Source organism: Oncorhynchus nerka, linkage group LG10 (genome assembly GCF_034236695.1).
Source record: "Oncorhynchus nerka isolate Pitt River linkage group LG10, Oner_Uvic_2.0, whole genome shotgun sequence".
NCBI classification, from domain to species: Eukaryota; Metazoa; Chordata; class Actinopteri; order Salmoniformes; family Salmonidae; genus Oncorhynchus; species Oncorhynchus nerka.
The window spans coordinates 42,476,476-42,490,998 of record NC_088405.1 but is presented as its reverse complement, the minus strand read 5'-3'; the positions used below and the strand labels follow the sequence as shown (position 1 = coordinate 42,490,998).

Sequence of the window (14,523 nt, the reverse complement as noted above, 5' to 3'; positions counted from 1 at the left end):
TTTGCCCTTATTGGGACATTCCCCAAGGCTATTTTTTAGCTTACAATTAGGGTGGGGGAAAATAAGATTGAATGGAAATAAATGTTAGGTCCCCACAAGGCTAGTTAAACATATGCCGTGTGTGTGAGATCTAATCCAATTAATCTGTGCACCAAGCTAAAGGGTTCAATTCTCAAGTAAGGTTGTGTGGTTTACCCAACATTAGGGATGGGCATGAGTAATCGAGAACTCGAACGGTCGTCAAAGCTCGATCTTTAACCAGAAATTTTAAAAAACATTGTAAAACTATTTGGTGGAATGTCATTTGTGGCTGCCCAAACAGGCAAGTAAAACGTTTTTTTATTGTCTCTTGAAAACAAATGTTAATTTCCTTTGACTCTAGTTTTCTATTTGTACAGTCGTGGACAAAAGGTTTGAGAATGACACAAATATACATTTTCACAAAGTTTGCTGCTTCAGTGTCTTTAGACATTTTTGTCAGATGTTACTATGGAATACTGAAGTATAATTACAAGCATTTCAAAAGTGTCAAAGGCTTTTGACAATTACATGAAGTTGATGCAAAGAGTCAATATTTGCAGTGGTGACCCTTCTTTTTCAAGACCTCTGTAATCCGCCCTTGCATGCTGTCAATTAACTTCTGGGCCACATCCTGACTGATGGCAGCCCATTCTTGCATAATCAATTCTTGGAGTTTGTCAGAATTTGTGTGTTTTTGTTTGTCCACCCACCTCGAGGATTGACCACAAGTTCTCAATGGGATTAAGGTCTGTGGAGTTTCCTGGCCATGGACCCAAAATATTGATGTTTTGTTCCCCGAGCCAATTCGTTATCACTTTTGCCTTATGGCAAGGTGCTCCATCATGCTGGAAAAGGCATTGTTCGTCACCAAACTGTTCCTGGATGGTTGGGAGAAGTTGCTCTCGGAGGATGTGTTGGTACCATTCTTTATTCATGGCTGTGGTCTTTAGGCAAAATTGTGAGTGAGCCCACTCCCTTGGCTGAAAAGCAAAAGTTCTCTGTATTTTTTTGGGGCGCTGAGCAAATTTAAAGTCTGCTGAGTGCAAAATTCGGTGCAATTGGAACGTGTTCACTGTGAACACTGAAGTTGTACCCGCTTTAAGTTACAGTTTTAACTAGAGGTTGACCGATTAACTAGTTGCTCCTACCCTCTACTTTTTTGAACATTTTGTTAAAAATCGCGCAACATTTCAGCGCCCTGCTACTCATGCCAGGAATATAGTACGTTCATATGGTTAGAATGTGTGGATAGAAAACACTCGGACGTTTTTAAAACTGGTTAAATCACGACTGTGGCTATAACATAACGTGCGTTACATCGGAAAGCGCAGGAAAACCTGATCACAGAAAATGGAAATAAATATCCTTGCGCCACTTCCAGCAATTGTTCACAGTGAGCCGAATTAGATAAGACCGAGGATTCAACTCCCACAGCATCCCCATGTTGTCTAGAGTCTTGTGAATTGAATCATCTTTGATTCTTGGTTGAACCGAATCAGGGGAACCACTTACCTCCAGTCTCCGCCCAGATCATTTGGAAGAGCTCTCTCGTGAAATTTTTTCCAAGACGACAGCTAATGATTTTTACATCGCCTCCTGATGATTTTTATCGCTTATTAACGTTTACTAATACCTAAAGTAGCATTACAAACGTATTTCGAAGTGTTTTGTGAAAGTTTATTGTCTACTTTTTGAATTTTAAAAAATGACGTTACGTTGTGAAATCGCTGTTTTTTTTTGTTTATCACACAGTCTACATATAACGATATCTTGGCTTTATATGGCCCGATTTAATCGAAATAAAGACCCAATAGTGTTTATGGGACATCTAGGAGTGCCAACAAAGAAGATGGTGAAAGGTAATGACTTTTCTATTTTATTGTGCGGTTTGTGTAACGCCGAAATGCTAATTATTTTGTTTACGTCCCCTGCTGTGCTTTTGTGTTGTAGTGTATTGGTGCATGCTATCAGATAATAGCTTCTCATGCTGTCGCCGAAAAGCATTTTAAAAATCTGACTTGTTGCCTGGATTCACAACGAGTGTAGCTTTAATTCGATACCCTGCATGTGTATTTTAATGAACGTTTGAGTTTTAACTAATACTATTAGCATTTAGCGTAGCACATTTGCATTTCCAGAGCTCTAGTTGGGACGCAAGCGTCCCGAGTAGAGGGAAGAGGTTAATCGGAATGGCCGATTAATTAGGGCCGATTTCAAGTTTTCATAACAATCGGAAATCGGTATTTTTGGACACCGATTTGGCCAATTTTTTTTACACCGTTATTTAACTAGGCAAGTCAGTTAAGAACACATTCTTATTTTCAATGACGGCCTAGGAATAGTAGGTTAACTGCCTGTTCAGGGGCAGAACGACAGATTTTTACCTTGTCAGCTCTGGGATTCAATCTTGCAACCTTACAGTTAACTAGTCCAACACTCTAACCACCTACCTGTCATTGCACTCCACGATTAGCCTGCCTGTTACGCAAATGCAGTAAGAAGCCAAGGTAAGTTGCTAGCTAGCATTAAACTTATAAAAAACAATCAATCATAATCACTAGTTAACTACACATGGTTGATGATATTACTAGTTTATCTAGCGTGTCCTGCGTTGCATATAATCGATGCAACGCAGGGGGATGATTTAACAAAAAGCGCATTTGCGGAAAAAAGCAATCGTTGGACGACTGTACCTAACCATAAACACCAATGCCTTCAATACACAGAAGTATATATTTTTAAACCTGCATATTTAGCTAAAAGAAATCCAGGTTAGCAGGCAATATTAACCAGGTGAAATTGTGTCACTTCTCTTGCGTTCATTGCACGCAGAGTCAGGGTATATGCAACAGTTTGGGCCACCTGGCTCGTTGCGAACTAATTTGCCAGAATTTTATGTAATTATGACATGACATTGAAGGTTGTACAATGTAACAGGAATATTTAGACTTAGGGATGCCACCCATTAGATAAAATACCGAACAGTTCCATATTTCACTGAAATAAACGTTTTGTTTTCTAAATTATAGTTTCCGGATTCTACCATATTAATGACCAAAGGCTCGTATTTCTGTGTGTTATGTTATAATTAAGTCTATGATTTGATATTTGATAGAGCAGTCTGTCTGAGTGATGGTAGGCAGCAGCAGGCTCGTAAGCATTCATTTAAACAGCACTTTCGTGCGTTTTGCCAGCAGCTCTTCCCTGTGCTTCCAGCATTGCGCTGTTTATGACTTCAAGCCTATCAACTCCCGAGATTAGGCTGTGTAACCGATGTGAAATGGCTAGCTATTTAGTAGGGTGTGCGCTAATAGCGTTTCAAACGTCACTCGCTCTGAGACTTGGAGTAGTTGTTCCCCTTGCTCTGCATGGGTAACGCTGCTTCGAGGGTGGCTGTTGTCGATGTGTTCCTGGTTCGAGCCCAGGTGGGGGCGAGGAGAGGGACGGAAGCTATACTGTTACACTGGCAATACTAAAGTGCCTATAAGAACATCCAATAGTCAAAGGTATATGAAATACAAATGGTAGAGAGAGAAATAGTCCTATAAATACTATAACTACAACATAAAACCTCTTACCTTGGAATATTGAAGTCTGATTTCTTTTCTGATTTTCGTGACCAAGTTACCTGATGCTAAGTGTACTTATTGTTTTGTCAAGCAAATCAATAAACTTACATAAAAGCTTGTATTGCTTTCGCTGTCAAGCATAATTTCAAAATCTGAGACGACAGGTGGATTAACCTCTTCCTCCTACCCTCTACTTTTTTGCACATTCTGTTAAAAATCGCGCAACATTTCAGCGCCCTGCTACTCATGCCAGGAATATAGTATATGCATTTGCTTAGTCTGTGTGGATAGAAAACACTCAGACGTTTATAAAACTGGTTAAATCACTGCTGTGGCTTTACCAGAACGGCATTTACATCGAAAAGCACAGGAAAAACTGATCACTGAAAATGGGAAAATATATCCATGCGCTACTTGAACCCATTGATAAAGGTGAACCACAATTAATTGACTGAGGTTGCAGTACCTACAGCTTCCACACGGTGTCTAGAGTCTTGTCATTTCCCTAGGAGTTTTTTCTTGGTCAAACACATGCAGGGCACCGTATCTCCTTAGGTCTAGGACCGGATATTTTCGTTGAGTTTCTAGCCGGACATTTTTCCAGACGGACAGCTAATGATCTTTACATCGCCTCCTGATGAATTTTATCGCTTATTAACGTTTACTAATACCTAAAGTTGCATTACAAACGTATTTCGAAGTGTTTTGTGAAAGTTTATCGTCGACTTTTTGAATTTTAAAAAATGACGTTACGTTTTGAAACAATGTTTTTTTCGTTTATCACACAGTCTACATATAACGATATCTTGGCTTTATATGGCCCGATTTAATCGAAATAAAGACCCAATAGTGTTTATGGGACATCTAGGAGTGCCAACAAAGAAGATGGTGAAAGGTAATGAATGTTTTCTATTTTATTGTGCGGTTTGTGTAACGCCGAAATGCTAATTATTTTGTTTACGTCCCCTGTGGGTCTTTTGGGGTGTTACATGCTATCAGATAATAGCTTCTCATGCTTTCGCCGAAAAGCATTTTAAAAATCTGACTTGTTGCCTGGATTCACAACGAGTGTAGCTTTAATTCGATACCCTGCATGTGTATTTTAATGAACTTTTGAGTTTTAACTAATACTATTAGCATTTAGCGTAGCGCATTTGCATTTCCAGAGCTCTAGTTGGGACGCAAGCGTCCCGAGTAGAGGGAAGAGGTTAACAAAAGGCTACGCTGTGTTTTCCTATCTTGCACTTGTGATTTCATGAATATAAATATTTTCTAGTAATATTATTTGCTATTATGCTATTCAGCGTTGTTGATGACAATTCTCCCGGATCCGGGATGGTGGTTCTAAGAGGTTAAAAGGAACCACCAGCTTTCATATGTTCTTATGTTCTGAGCAAGGAAACATTAGCTTTTTTACATGGCACATATTGCACTTTTACTTTCTTCTCCAACACTTTGTTTTTGCATTATTTAAACCAAATTGAACATGTTTCATTATTTATTTGAGGCTAAATAGATTTTTATTGATATATTATATAATACATCAATAAAAATAAGTGTTCATTCAGTATTGTTGTAATTGTCATTATTATTTTTTAAATTATTATTATTTATATTTAAATCGGCCGATTAATCGGTATCGTCTTTTTTTTGGGTCCTCCAATAATCGGTATCGGCTTTGAAAAATCATAATCGGTCGACCTCTAGTTTTAACAGTGGCCAAGTAGGCTACTGTGGCTATTTGATCCTAATGTAGGCCTACCATCAAAAACAATGGGGAAAATACATCCAATAACATTTTAACAACTGTTCTATCATTCAGCCAACAGTAGCAGCCAAATGTGTTGTGCTCAATGTAGGTCTACATTCCATGAGACTTTTGAAAAGAAAACATGTAGGGATTGACAACCTGTTTATCCACTTGTACTTCAGACAAGGTGACTGAAATGTGTTGTTTGATGCAAAAATACAAATCATTATTACAGAGAGTCAGACAAATTATGCTAATTTGGTTGGTTATGGCACACCAGTCTGTGTAGAGTATGGGCCTGAGTCGTGCCCGTCAATGCAATAGAATCCAACTCCAATGCTCTCTGACTACAAGAAAATCTCTTGGATAGTTAGTTTTGGTATGATGCATTGAAAGTGACTAATATTGCGTTGATTCGACCACAATTTGCACAGTAGAGGAAAACGTTGATAGTGTTAACTAGAAAGTTGGGTGAAGTTCAATTTCGTGCTTCTCTAAGCGGGCTGATATTTCTTCTGCGCAGCAGTTCCGGGGAGCTGTGCGCCCGTGCACAGTTTAGCGCAAGGGGGGCAAAGTACAGCCCACGGGACATATTCGGGCCCACGGGCACTTCAATCCGGCCCCCTTTTTCCCTCCCCAATTTCGTGATATCCAATTCATAGTTACAGTCTTGTCCCATCGCGTCAACTCCCGTACGGACTCGGGAGAGGCTAAAGCAGAGAGCCGTGTGTCCTCTGAAACACGACCCAGCCAAGCCGCACTGCTTCTTGACACAATGCCCGCTTAACCCGGAAGCCAGCCGCACCAATGTGTCGGAGGAAACACTGTGCACCTGGCGACCGTGTCAGTGTGCATGCGCCCGGCCTGCGACAGAAGTCGCTAGAGCACGATGGTACAAGGAAATATCAGCTTTCCAAACCTGGACAACCCTGGGCCAATTGTGTGCCGCCTCATGGGTCTCCCAGTCACGGCCAGCTGTGACAGCCTGGGATCGAACCCGGTTCTGTAGTGACACCTCAAGCAGCGATGCAGTGCCTTTGACCGCGTGTGCCAGTCAGGAGGCCCCCGCAAATTGATTTTAACAATCAATTGGTCCCCCATAAAATGCATCCCTCCATTGAATTTCAAAATCATGAGGCCCTCGTGCCAAAAAGTTTGCCCGCCCCTAGTTTAGAGGGAACATTACCCCCTACACAAACGCATGCTGAGTGTGCACACAAGCTCCCGTTAGGCCTACAAAAATAAAAGCCTATAAAAACATATCTAACTGATAGGATAAACAAGCTACATTCATTGCCAAATGGCGACAGTTATCACATTCAAAATAGACTGGTTGATTGAAGTAGGAAGATATGTGATCCAACAACGAGCTGCAGTTTCGGAATAATTGTGTCCCGTCCGTTTTCTGCAAAATGCTAGTGCCATTTAAAATTGGTTAGCCAATGCTATAACCCTCTAAACATAGACAGGTTCCACACTGAAAATACACAAAATTGTATTTTCATCAGAATCATTAAGCCTAGGCCTACTCACCGAACAGATGCATTGGCCGTAATTACTGTGAAATTCTTAATACATTGAGAAAAAAAATATGGAAAAAATAAATAAATTACAGTCTGTATATCGAAAAGACAGATTGTTTTGTAACCCTGAATCTTCTTTCAACTCGCTAAATTGAGCCCTGTTTCAAATGATCACTGAGAATAACTGTTCCAGATGCGAGACGCGCATCACTTCCTCGTTTTTTCATTTGGAAAAATATTATATTTTATTCTGTTATATTACATCATGTTTTTTTTAAACAATAAAAAAAGGTGTCTTGACTGCTAAGGGATCAGGAAATAATTAACAAAACAAGGCTATGCCATTGCATAGCCATTGGCTTCTACAAACCAACGCCACTGCTGAGATTACTGCCTTTTTTGAAGATTATTGTTGAACAATATAGACAGTTGAGATTACGATTTCAATAAATGAATCTTAATGGTACTTGCTTTTTTATTGACTGAATAGATATATCTGTAATGGTTATGATAAATTAGGCATTGTCGCACACTGTTGGCATAGGCCTATAGATAAATGTTCGGGCCTTGCATTCTAAAAATACATTTTCAAATGTATTTGAGTACTCAGATTTTTTTTTTTATGTGAATACTGGAACAGTCAAAAAATGTCAAATGCCCACCCTACCAAACATGTGTATAAGTGGATTGTCTGTGTAAAGTCTTGATTGTTACCTGGTGGGGCCACCATGCGTTGCCACTTCTGGAAGAGGCAGGTCTTGAGACAGTCTCTGGGACTCAGACTGTAGGTCTTGTGTCTGGACATCAACTCCTGCATCGGCTCCAAGATCACACACAGCTAGATGAGAGAAAGAGGGTCAAAGAAACAGATTACCAATACTGCTTAAGTACCAGCATCTCTAACCACATTTACCATTCCACTGACTAAAGCACTGAACGAGACAACCAGTGGCGGCTGTTGGGAGGAGCTATAGGAGGACGGAATCATTGTAATTGCTGCAATGGAATTAATGGAACGGTATCAAACAAAATAAAACTAATGGAAAACATGTTTGACACTGTTCCATGAATTCCATTCCAGCCATTACAATGAGCCTGTCCTCCTATAGCTCCTCCCACCAGCCTCCACTGGACTGGACATACCCTGAGGTAGTTGAGTGTGGAGTTGGACAGGCCACATCTTGTGATGTTTTTAGCCAGCTGATCCAGCATCTGAGGGTCCTGCACCTTGGAAGAGAGTGAAGAGAGAAGGGTGGAAAGAGAGCAGAGAACAAACATGGGAAGGTGGTCAGTAAACACTGGTCTGGAAATCAATCCACCAAATCTGTGGGTGTGCGTCAGGGTTTCCGTTAGGAAAATGTGGTGCCGGAAATTTGAGATTTATACCGGACCATATGCATTGCGTAACCTGATTAGGGCGTCCACCCACAGTGCTCAGAATGACAGAAATCACATTTAGATTATAGTCATTCATATTAACAGAACATGCAGGCCGAGGATCCAACGATGTGCAGTCCTTCTTACTGAAATCTGATGCGTACTTTGAAGATGTTAGAATAACTGTCCACATTTACTGTGTGGCAACCCAGGGGCCAGCAGGGAGCTACAAAGGAAGGAGCAGGACCATGGTCAGCACCAGAGGGCTAGAGAGGCCAAGTTGAGTCAGCACCATGGACAGCTCTACAGGCACCAACTGAGGCTGGTGATCCAACACTAATACTACCCAGTCCAGGTGATGCAAACCAATTGGCACCTGGAATTGGTCCCACCTGTCCCTCGTTAACCCAAATGAGTATAAGTAGAGGTGCAGTCACTCGGGCGCTTGAGCAGACAGGCAGAGGGTATGCCTAGACCTTAGAAGAACTGGAGAATAGGACCCATTCCCAGGCAGCATGCCACCTGGTGCAAGTTGAGAACAAGTATTGAAACACCGGACTCATCGCTCTCTTTTGTTGTTCATTACCACAGGCGGTCCGAGGAGCCACGCCGAACACCAAGTGACCCACCCGTTACCTGAGACGCCTTTCAGTTATTTCTCCCCATTCCCCCCAAAATTTAGTAAGGAACAAGTTTTGTTTGAGCACAGCAAAATGGTCTCCCACGGTCTTATTTTATTGTGAGTTTCACCTTTGACTCTCCTGGGCAGCCATATTTTCTTCAGCCAACAAGACGAGTAACAGCAAAATCACTAGACTACATGAATCTACTATCCCTCAATGGAAGTTAACCTATTCTGTTGGTAGGTTAACAGACTCTGGGACCGTTGTGGGAGGATAGACTAGCCTATGTAGCCTGATGCAACAGATCAGAACGTTTAGCTTAAAATGTTGCTCAACTATTATTTCTTCACATTATTAGCACAGCAATGTCCATTCCATAGTGGGGATAAGACCATTGTCAAAGCACACGCGAGCGGTTTCATGTGACAGATGAAAATATCAGTTAGACATTTTGAAAGAGAGGAAATCTAATATGCAACAATTAGCATGGGTTGCTAATATGACTAGGATTGTGCCTTTAGGCGACTGGACAATGAAAGAAAGTTTTATATAAAATAATTGCCTCCACGGATATGGTCTGATTTTGGGTAGGCTACTTTGAAGCAAGGTAAGACATGTCTCAATACATAGTCAAATGTATGTTGAAGCACCTTTGGCAGCGATTACAGCCTCGAGTCTTCTTGGGTAGGACGCTACAAGCTTGGCACACCTGTATTTGGGAAGTTTCTCCCATTCTTCTCTGCAGATCCTGTCAAACTCCGTCAAGTTGGATGGGGAGCGTTGCTTGCACAGCTATTTTCAAGTCTCTCCAGAGATGTTCGATCGGGTTCAAGTCCGGACCGCTCAAGGACTTGTCCTGAAGCCACTCCTGCGTTGTCCTGTTGGAAGGTGAACCGTCGCCCCAGTCTGAGCGCTTTGGAGCAGGTTTTCATTTAAGGATCTGTAATTTGCTGTTTATCTTCGCCTCAATCCTGATAAGTCTCCATCGACCTCATGGCTTGGTTTTTGCTCTGACATGCACTGTCAACTGTGGGACCTTATGTAGACAGGTGTGTGCCAAGTCATGTCCAATCAATTGAATTTACCACAGGTGGACTCCAAGTTGTAGAAACATGATCAAGGTTGATCAATGGAAACAGGAAGCACCTGAGCTCAATTTCATGTCTCAAAGCAAAGGGTCTGAATACTTACGTAAATAAGGTATGTTTTTTGCAAAAATGTCTGTCATTGTGTGTAGATTGCTGAGGATATTTTTTGATTTAATGAATTTTAGAATAAGACTAACTTAACAAAATGTGAACAAAGTCAAGGGGTCTGAATACTTTCCGAAGGCACTATGTTTTCAAAATGCATACTGCTTCCAGCTCAGTGTAAAGTGGTGTGACGCAACGATGAAGCCCAACTTCCGTTGCCTATGCATTTGTTTGAGATTCTGTAGCAGAAGCTCTAGCGCTGCCTGACAGAGATTCCGCTCAAAGGCTCCTTATGCTGAAACATAACGAATATACCATAGACAAACAAAATTATGCAAATGAACCTATAGACCAATAAGCATGACCGATCGACTCGTATTTCCATCAATTATTTCACAATAGGATTTCTCTCTTCTCAGGGACAATTGGCCGGTGCCAATTTAACATGTATTGACCAACCGCCTGCTATTACTGGCTAACGGAAACTCTGGTGTGTGTGCGACTCACGTGCATGGCCAGTATGCTGCGAGGCAGGACTTCTCTGTGTTGTCTGATGCTAAAATGCCACGTCTTGATCCTCATCATGTCGTCAAACATGAACTCCAGGTACAGACGGCCCTCCACACACACCTAAAGGAGAGAGAGGTTAGAGGTCAAACACCTAGAGCAAGGTATGGTTTCTTATCATACAGTGCACAGAAAACAGGGGGAGAAAGACAAATACATGTTTGGATTTGTAAATGAAAGGTGGAGTTGTGGAATTGTAAGTGGGGAGTGTAATGTGTATTTGCAAATGTTCAAATGTACCAGAAAGTGTATTTTCGTACCTGTGTGAACATGGGCTTGCCGTTCTGTGTAACCATGGTGCACTGGTCACAGTCCAGAGACACAAAGTTCGTGTGGAAGGACTCTTTAGGGTGCTTCAATGTGTAGAACAGCTCAGTGGCGCCGCCTTCAAAGATACTCCGGAAGTACCGCGGGATCAATGTCCGGCCGATAGCTAGGAAGAGGATACATTTACTGTTTCAATAAAATTATTTAGTATCAAATGCAGATTAACACGTTATGGTTAGAGGGTGAAATCTATGCAATCCCATAATAAAGCATAGCCGCCCTGGAATTCAAAATATTTCGTACTGTATCGTTTAGGCCCGTCCTCCAGACAAAAGGTGATGGTGAGCATGGCATCATCCTCAAAGAACTCTGTGGTGAAGGCATCCCACCAGAGATTGTCACAGTCCTACAACACACAACCAAATCAGTCCAACAGTAGAGGGGAGAGAAGATATTCCCACCATCAGTGAATCAATCATTCAATAAATCAATCTCCCACCACAGACTAAGGGCACAGCCAAATCGCCATCATCGCCCACCTCTGTCCAGTTTTGTAGCCGTTTGTTGAGCTCAAATATCCTGTAGTCTGTCTGGTTGCCGTATGGTGTTGGTCTCCTGCAACAGGCCAGAGCAGGGTCAGTACAGATGGACTGGACTTAACAACGTTTTTCTAATTAAAACATTTGCTCTAACACTATTTTGAGGCCTGGGGGGGTCAAGGTTGATGCTGTGATCGTCAGTCGTTGGACTCACCCCATGCCAGGCTCTAGGTATGACGGGGGGTACATTGGTGTTGGCCTGCAGACGGAAAGACAGGAGAAAGTACAAATTTAAACAACCCAGTACTATATAGGTACTAATAGTAATGTACTAACAGTACGAGTTAAGTGGCAAATGCGTGCGTGTCCTACCCTACGTCCCTGTCCAGCATGGTGCCGGGGTGGAAGGGGGGGAAGGCACTGCCGTTAGGGCCGGGCTCCTTGGGGGAGTACAGCTTGAACGACTTAGACGAACAGCCTAGAGAGAGAGAGAGAAAGAGAGATTGAGCGATTTGTACAAACTGATTACAGCCTGATTACACAGACCGTGCTCACAAAAAAGATCTACCAATGAATTGCAGCCTCGCACCAACACGCTCCACCATTAAGCCAGCTACAGCCAACTCATTTACTTGCTTGTTTTTGCCCCTCCATGTGTGAAAGCAGACTATTAGACAAATATGCATCTTTAATCTTATTTACTCTACCAGGTAGGTTGACTGAAATAATTCCTTTATAGCATATTTCAGAGTACAGATGAGAAAACAGGTTAAAAAAAGTTGACTACATTATGGAAATTTTACCAATATTGTATTTTCTTGTGTGCAAATAAATACAAACCAATCATATGCCCTCAGCCATTGCCAAAAGCTATGCAATCTGGTTGACTGAAATTACTTAGACTTTTGTATCCTACTTTGTAGTAAAAACAACATTAAACTAGGCAAATATAAAAGGCCAAAATGTAGTCTACTTCAAAATACACACATGCTAGGTAAATAAGCCATTTCATGCTCAAATTGACCTTAATATGGAATTGCTCTAAATCTCTCTTTATAAACTGGGTAAATCAAGATGTAGCCTAGGTCTATTCATGATACAGATTAATGCATATTATTCAATACGAGTGTGTGAATGCATTGAGCTATCGAGCTTGTTTTAACTGATTTTGTGGGGCTACAGATCCCTTCCATGTAGGACTTATTCTATTGTACTTAACATTTCCATAGAAGCAGTCTTCTATAAAAGTGTGCGCTGTCTCTAAGAAGGCAATGATGTCATTTGTGAGGCAGAACATGGCGGTGGATTCTGGCTTTGTGGGTGGCTATGGAATATAGGGGAAACCAGGCAGGAGGGAAATTAAGTGAATGTGTTTATGGTGGCGAGATAGACAAAGACAAAGTGAATGAGTCTTGGGTGAAAATCAGCTTTGAAATGTGCATATTTTTCATTATACTTGCATATTATCACAAAGAAAGTACTAGGGTAGTGAATTTGTGTTGCTTCAGCTGTAAGCTAGCAAGTAAAGTTAGCCTTCAATTAAAGCTAGTATCGTCTTGCGTTGTAAAAGTGTTCTAGCCTGTATGAACATTGTTTTGCCAACAGTAATTCTTACATGCCATGTTGCATTATTCAAGTGTTAATTTATGTGCAGCATGAGTCAGGAGCTAACGCAGCCCAGACAGTACCAAACAGCTTTTTAAAATAAAAAAAACATACAGAAGTTTCAGTATACCATATAACACTAAGCCCCTCTCTTGCATACAGCAGCCTAAAAGCATGTGATCACAGTCCTGTTGTGTGTGTGTGTGTAGTGTCCTGTCCTGCCCATCCCCCACCTCTAGCTTGCTGTGGTGTAACCCTTCTCCTGCCTAGATCTGTGCATACTGAAACACTCAGGCCTTCATTACAACGCTGCTGTAACTAAACACCCCATCTAAGGCTTACTGAATTTGAAGACAAAGAAACACTGCATTGAGCCTCAACCTGTATTCAATAACATCCCATCTCCATCTGTAGAAGTAAGGCTGGAATAAAAAAAATAGGCTACTCTCTGTGGCCTACTTAGTCAACAACGGGGGAGGGGGGGGCGTAGAGAGAGATTAGAGAGATGGGGTTATGTGCACTGTCCTGAGCTGTCTGCCCTCCTTCCTCTCTAGTGCACAACTCAGCCAGCCCAGATCATTATAAAAGGCATCCAAATGCTTCCCAGCCAAAACTGTTCGGAAGAGTTTGCATATATTATGGCATTTTGGGTTTGGCTGTTCGGCACACTTTTTTGAGGCAAGCTGAAGTCTACGCCCCTTCCTCTGTGATTGGTCAACAGTAGGGATTCTTCAATAAAGTATTGTTTTTAAACGAGAGACGACTCGTTTTCAAATACCCTTTTCATTGAGAAATACGGCACCAAAATTCTCATTTAGATGTGAAATTGCACGAAAAAGATCTCCTCTGCGAAAACATCCAAATTAATAACAGATATCTTGAGTCATCATAGATTAATTCGGACTATTTTGAGGATCTGGCTACGGCTTCTCAATATGGACAAACAGTACTACTGCCGCTTTTTTCTCGTTTTTCAAGGGAAGGTCTTTTACGGGAGTATGCAAGTACACATTACGGGTAGCCGAGTTTAACTCAGCACCAGCCGAACTGAAGCATGCTGAGGCCTTAACACAGGAAAAACGATAGCTTCTACTACAACAACTCTAATATGCTCCCAAAAGCAGAATCCTGCATCTCACCAATAAAGCATTGTTTGGAGAACAACATTACCCATATTATATACCCCCCCCCCCATCCAAAAAAACACACAAATCCCCCTTGTTTCACTGCACCCCAGAAAGGCTGTCTATCCTCCCCTCTCTGGCCCTTCTCTACAGGGTTCACTGCAGTTTTATTGGCATGACCTTTGACCTGGCAAAAACCCCAAACCCTGGTACACCAGATGGTACACCAGACATCCCCTGTATACACTCAGCCTTTCTCTAGGCTAGCCAGGTACGTCATATTAAATTACTCATTAATCATCCTACAATCAATAAAAATACTTTTCATTGCACAGACTGGCTTCAAGCCTTCAACCTCTGCATAT

The 14,523-nt window shown here is 41.7% G+C and overlaps 1 protein-coding gene across 12 annotated transcripts in view; it reads right to left on the bottom strand.

Moving 5' to 3' along the window:
- Positions 1 to 14,523, bottom strand: part of LOC115135341 (LIM domain-binding protein 1-like) — a 56,960-nt gene that overhangs the window by 5,121 nt on the left and 37,316 nt on the right. For all 12 annotated transcript variants that reach the window (XR_010464865.1, XM_029669946.2, XM_065023394.1 and 9 more), the window contains 8 exons: positions 11,802 to 11,907; positions 11,644 to 11,688; positions 11,430 to 11,505; positions 11,194 to 11,296; positions 10,884 to 11,056; positions 10,564 to 10,686; positions 8,007 to 8,084; positions 7,578 to 7,701 (listed from right to left, as the gene is read on the bottom strand). Coding sequence is in view for 11 of the 12 variants with exons in the window: in XM_029669946.2 (XP_029525806.1) it covers positions 7,578 to 7,701; positions 8,007 to 8,084; positions 10,564 to 10,686; positions 10,884 to 11,056; positions 11,194 to 11,296; positions 11,430 to 11,505; positions 11,644 to 11,688; positions 11,802 to 11,907 (828 nt within the window). In the remaining variant the exon portion in view is untranslated. The remainder of the gene's footprint in view (positions 1 to 7,577; positions 7,702 to 8,006; positions 8,085 to 10,563; positions 10,687 to 10,883; positions 11,057 to 11,193; positions 11,297 to 11,429; positions 11,506 to 11,643; positions 11,689 to 11,801; positions 11,908 to 14,523) is intronic.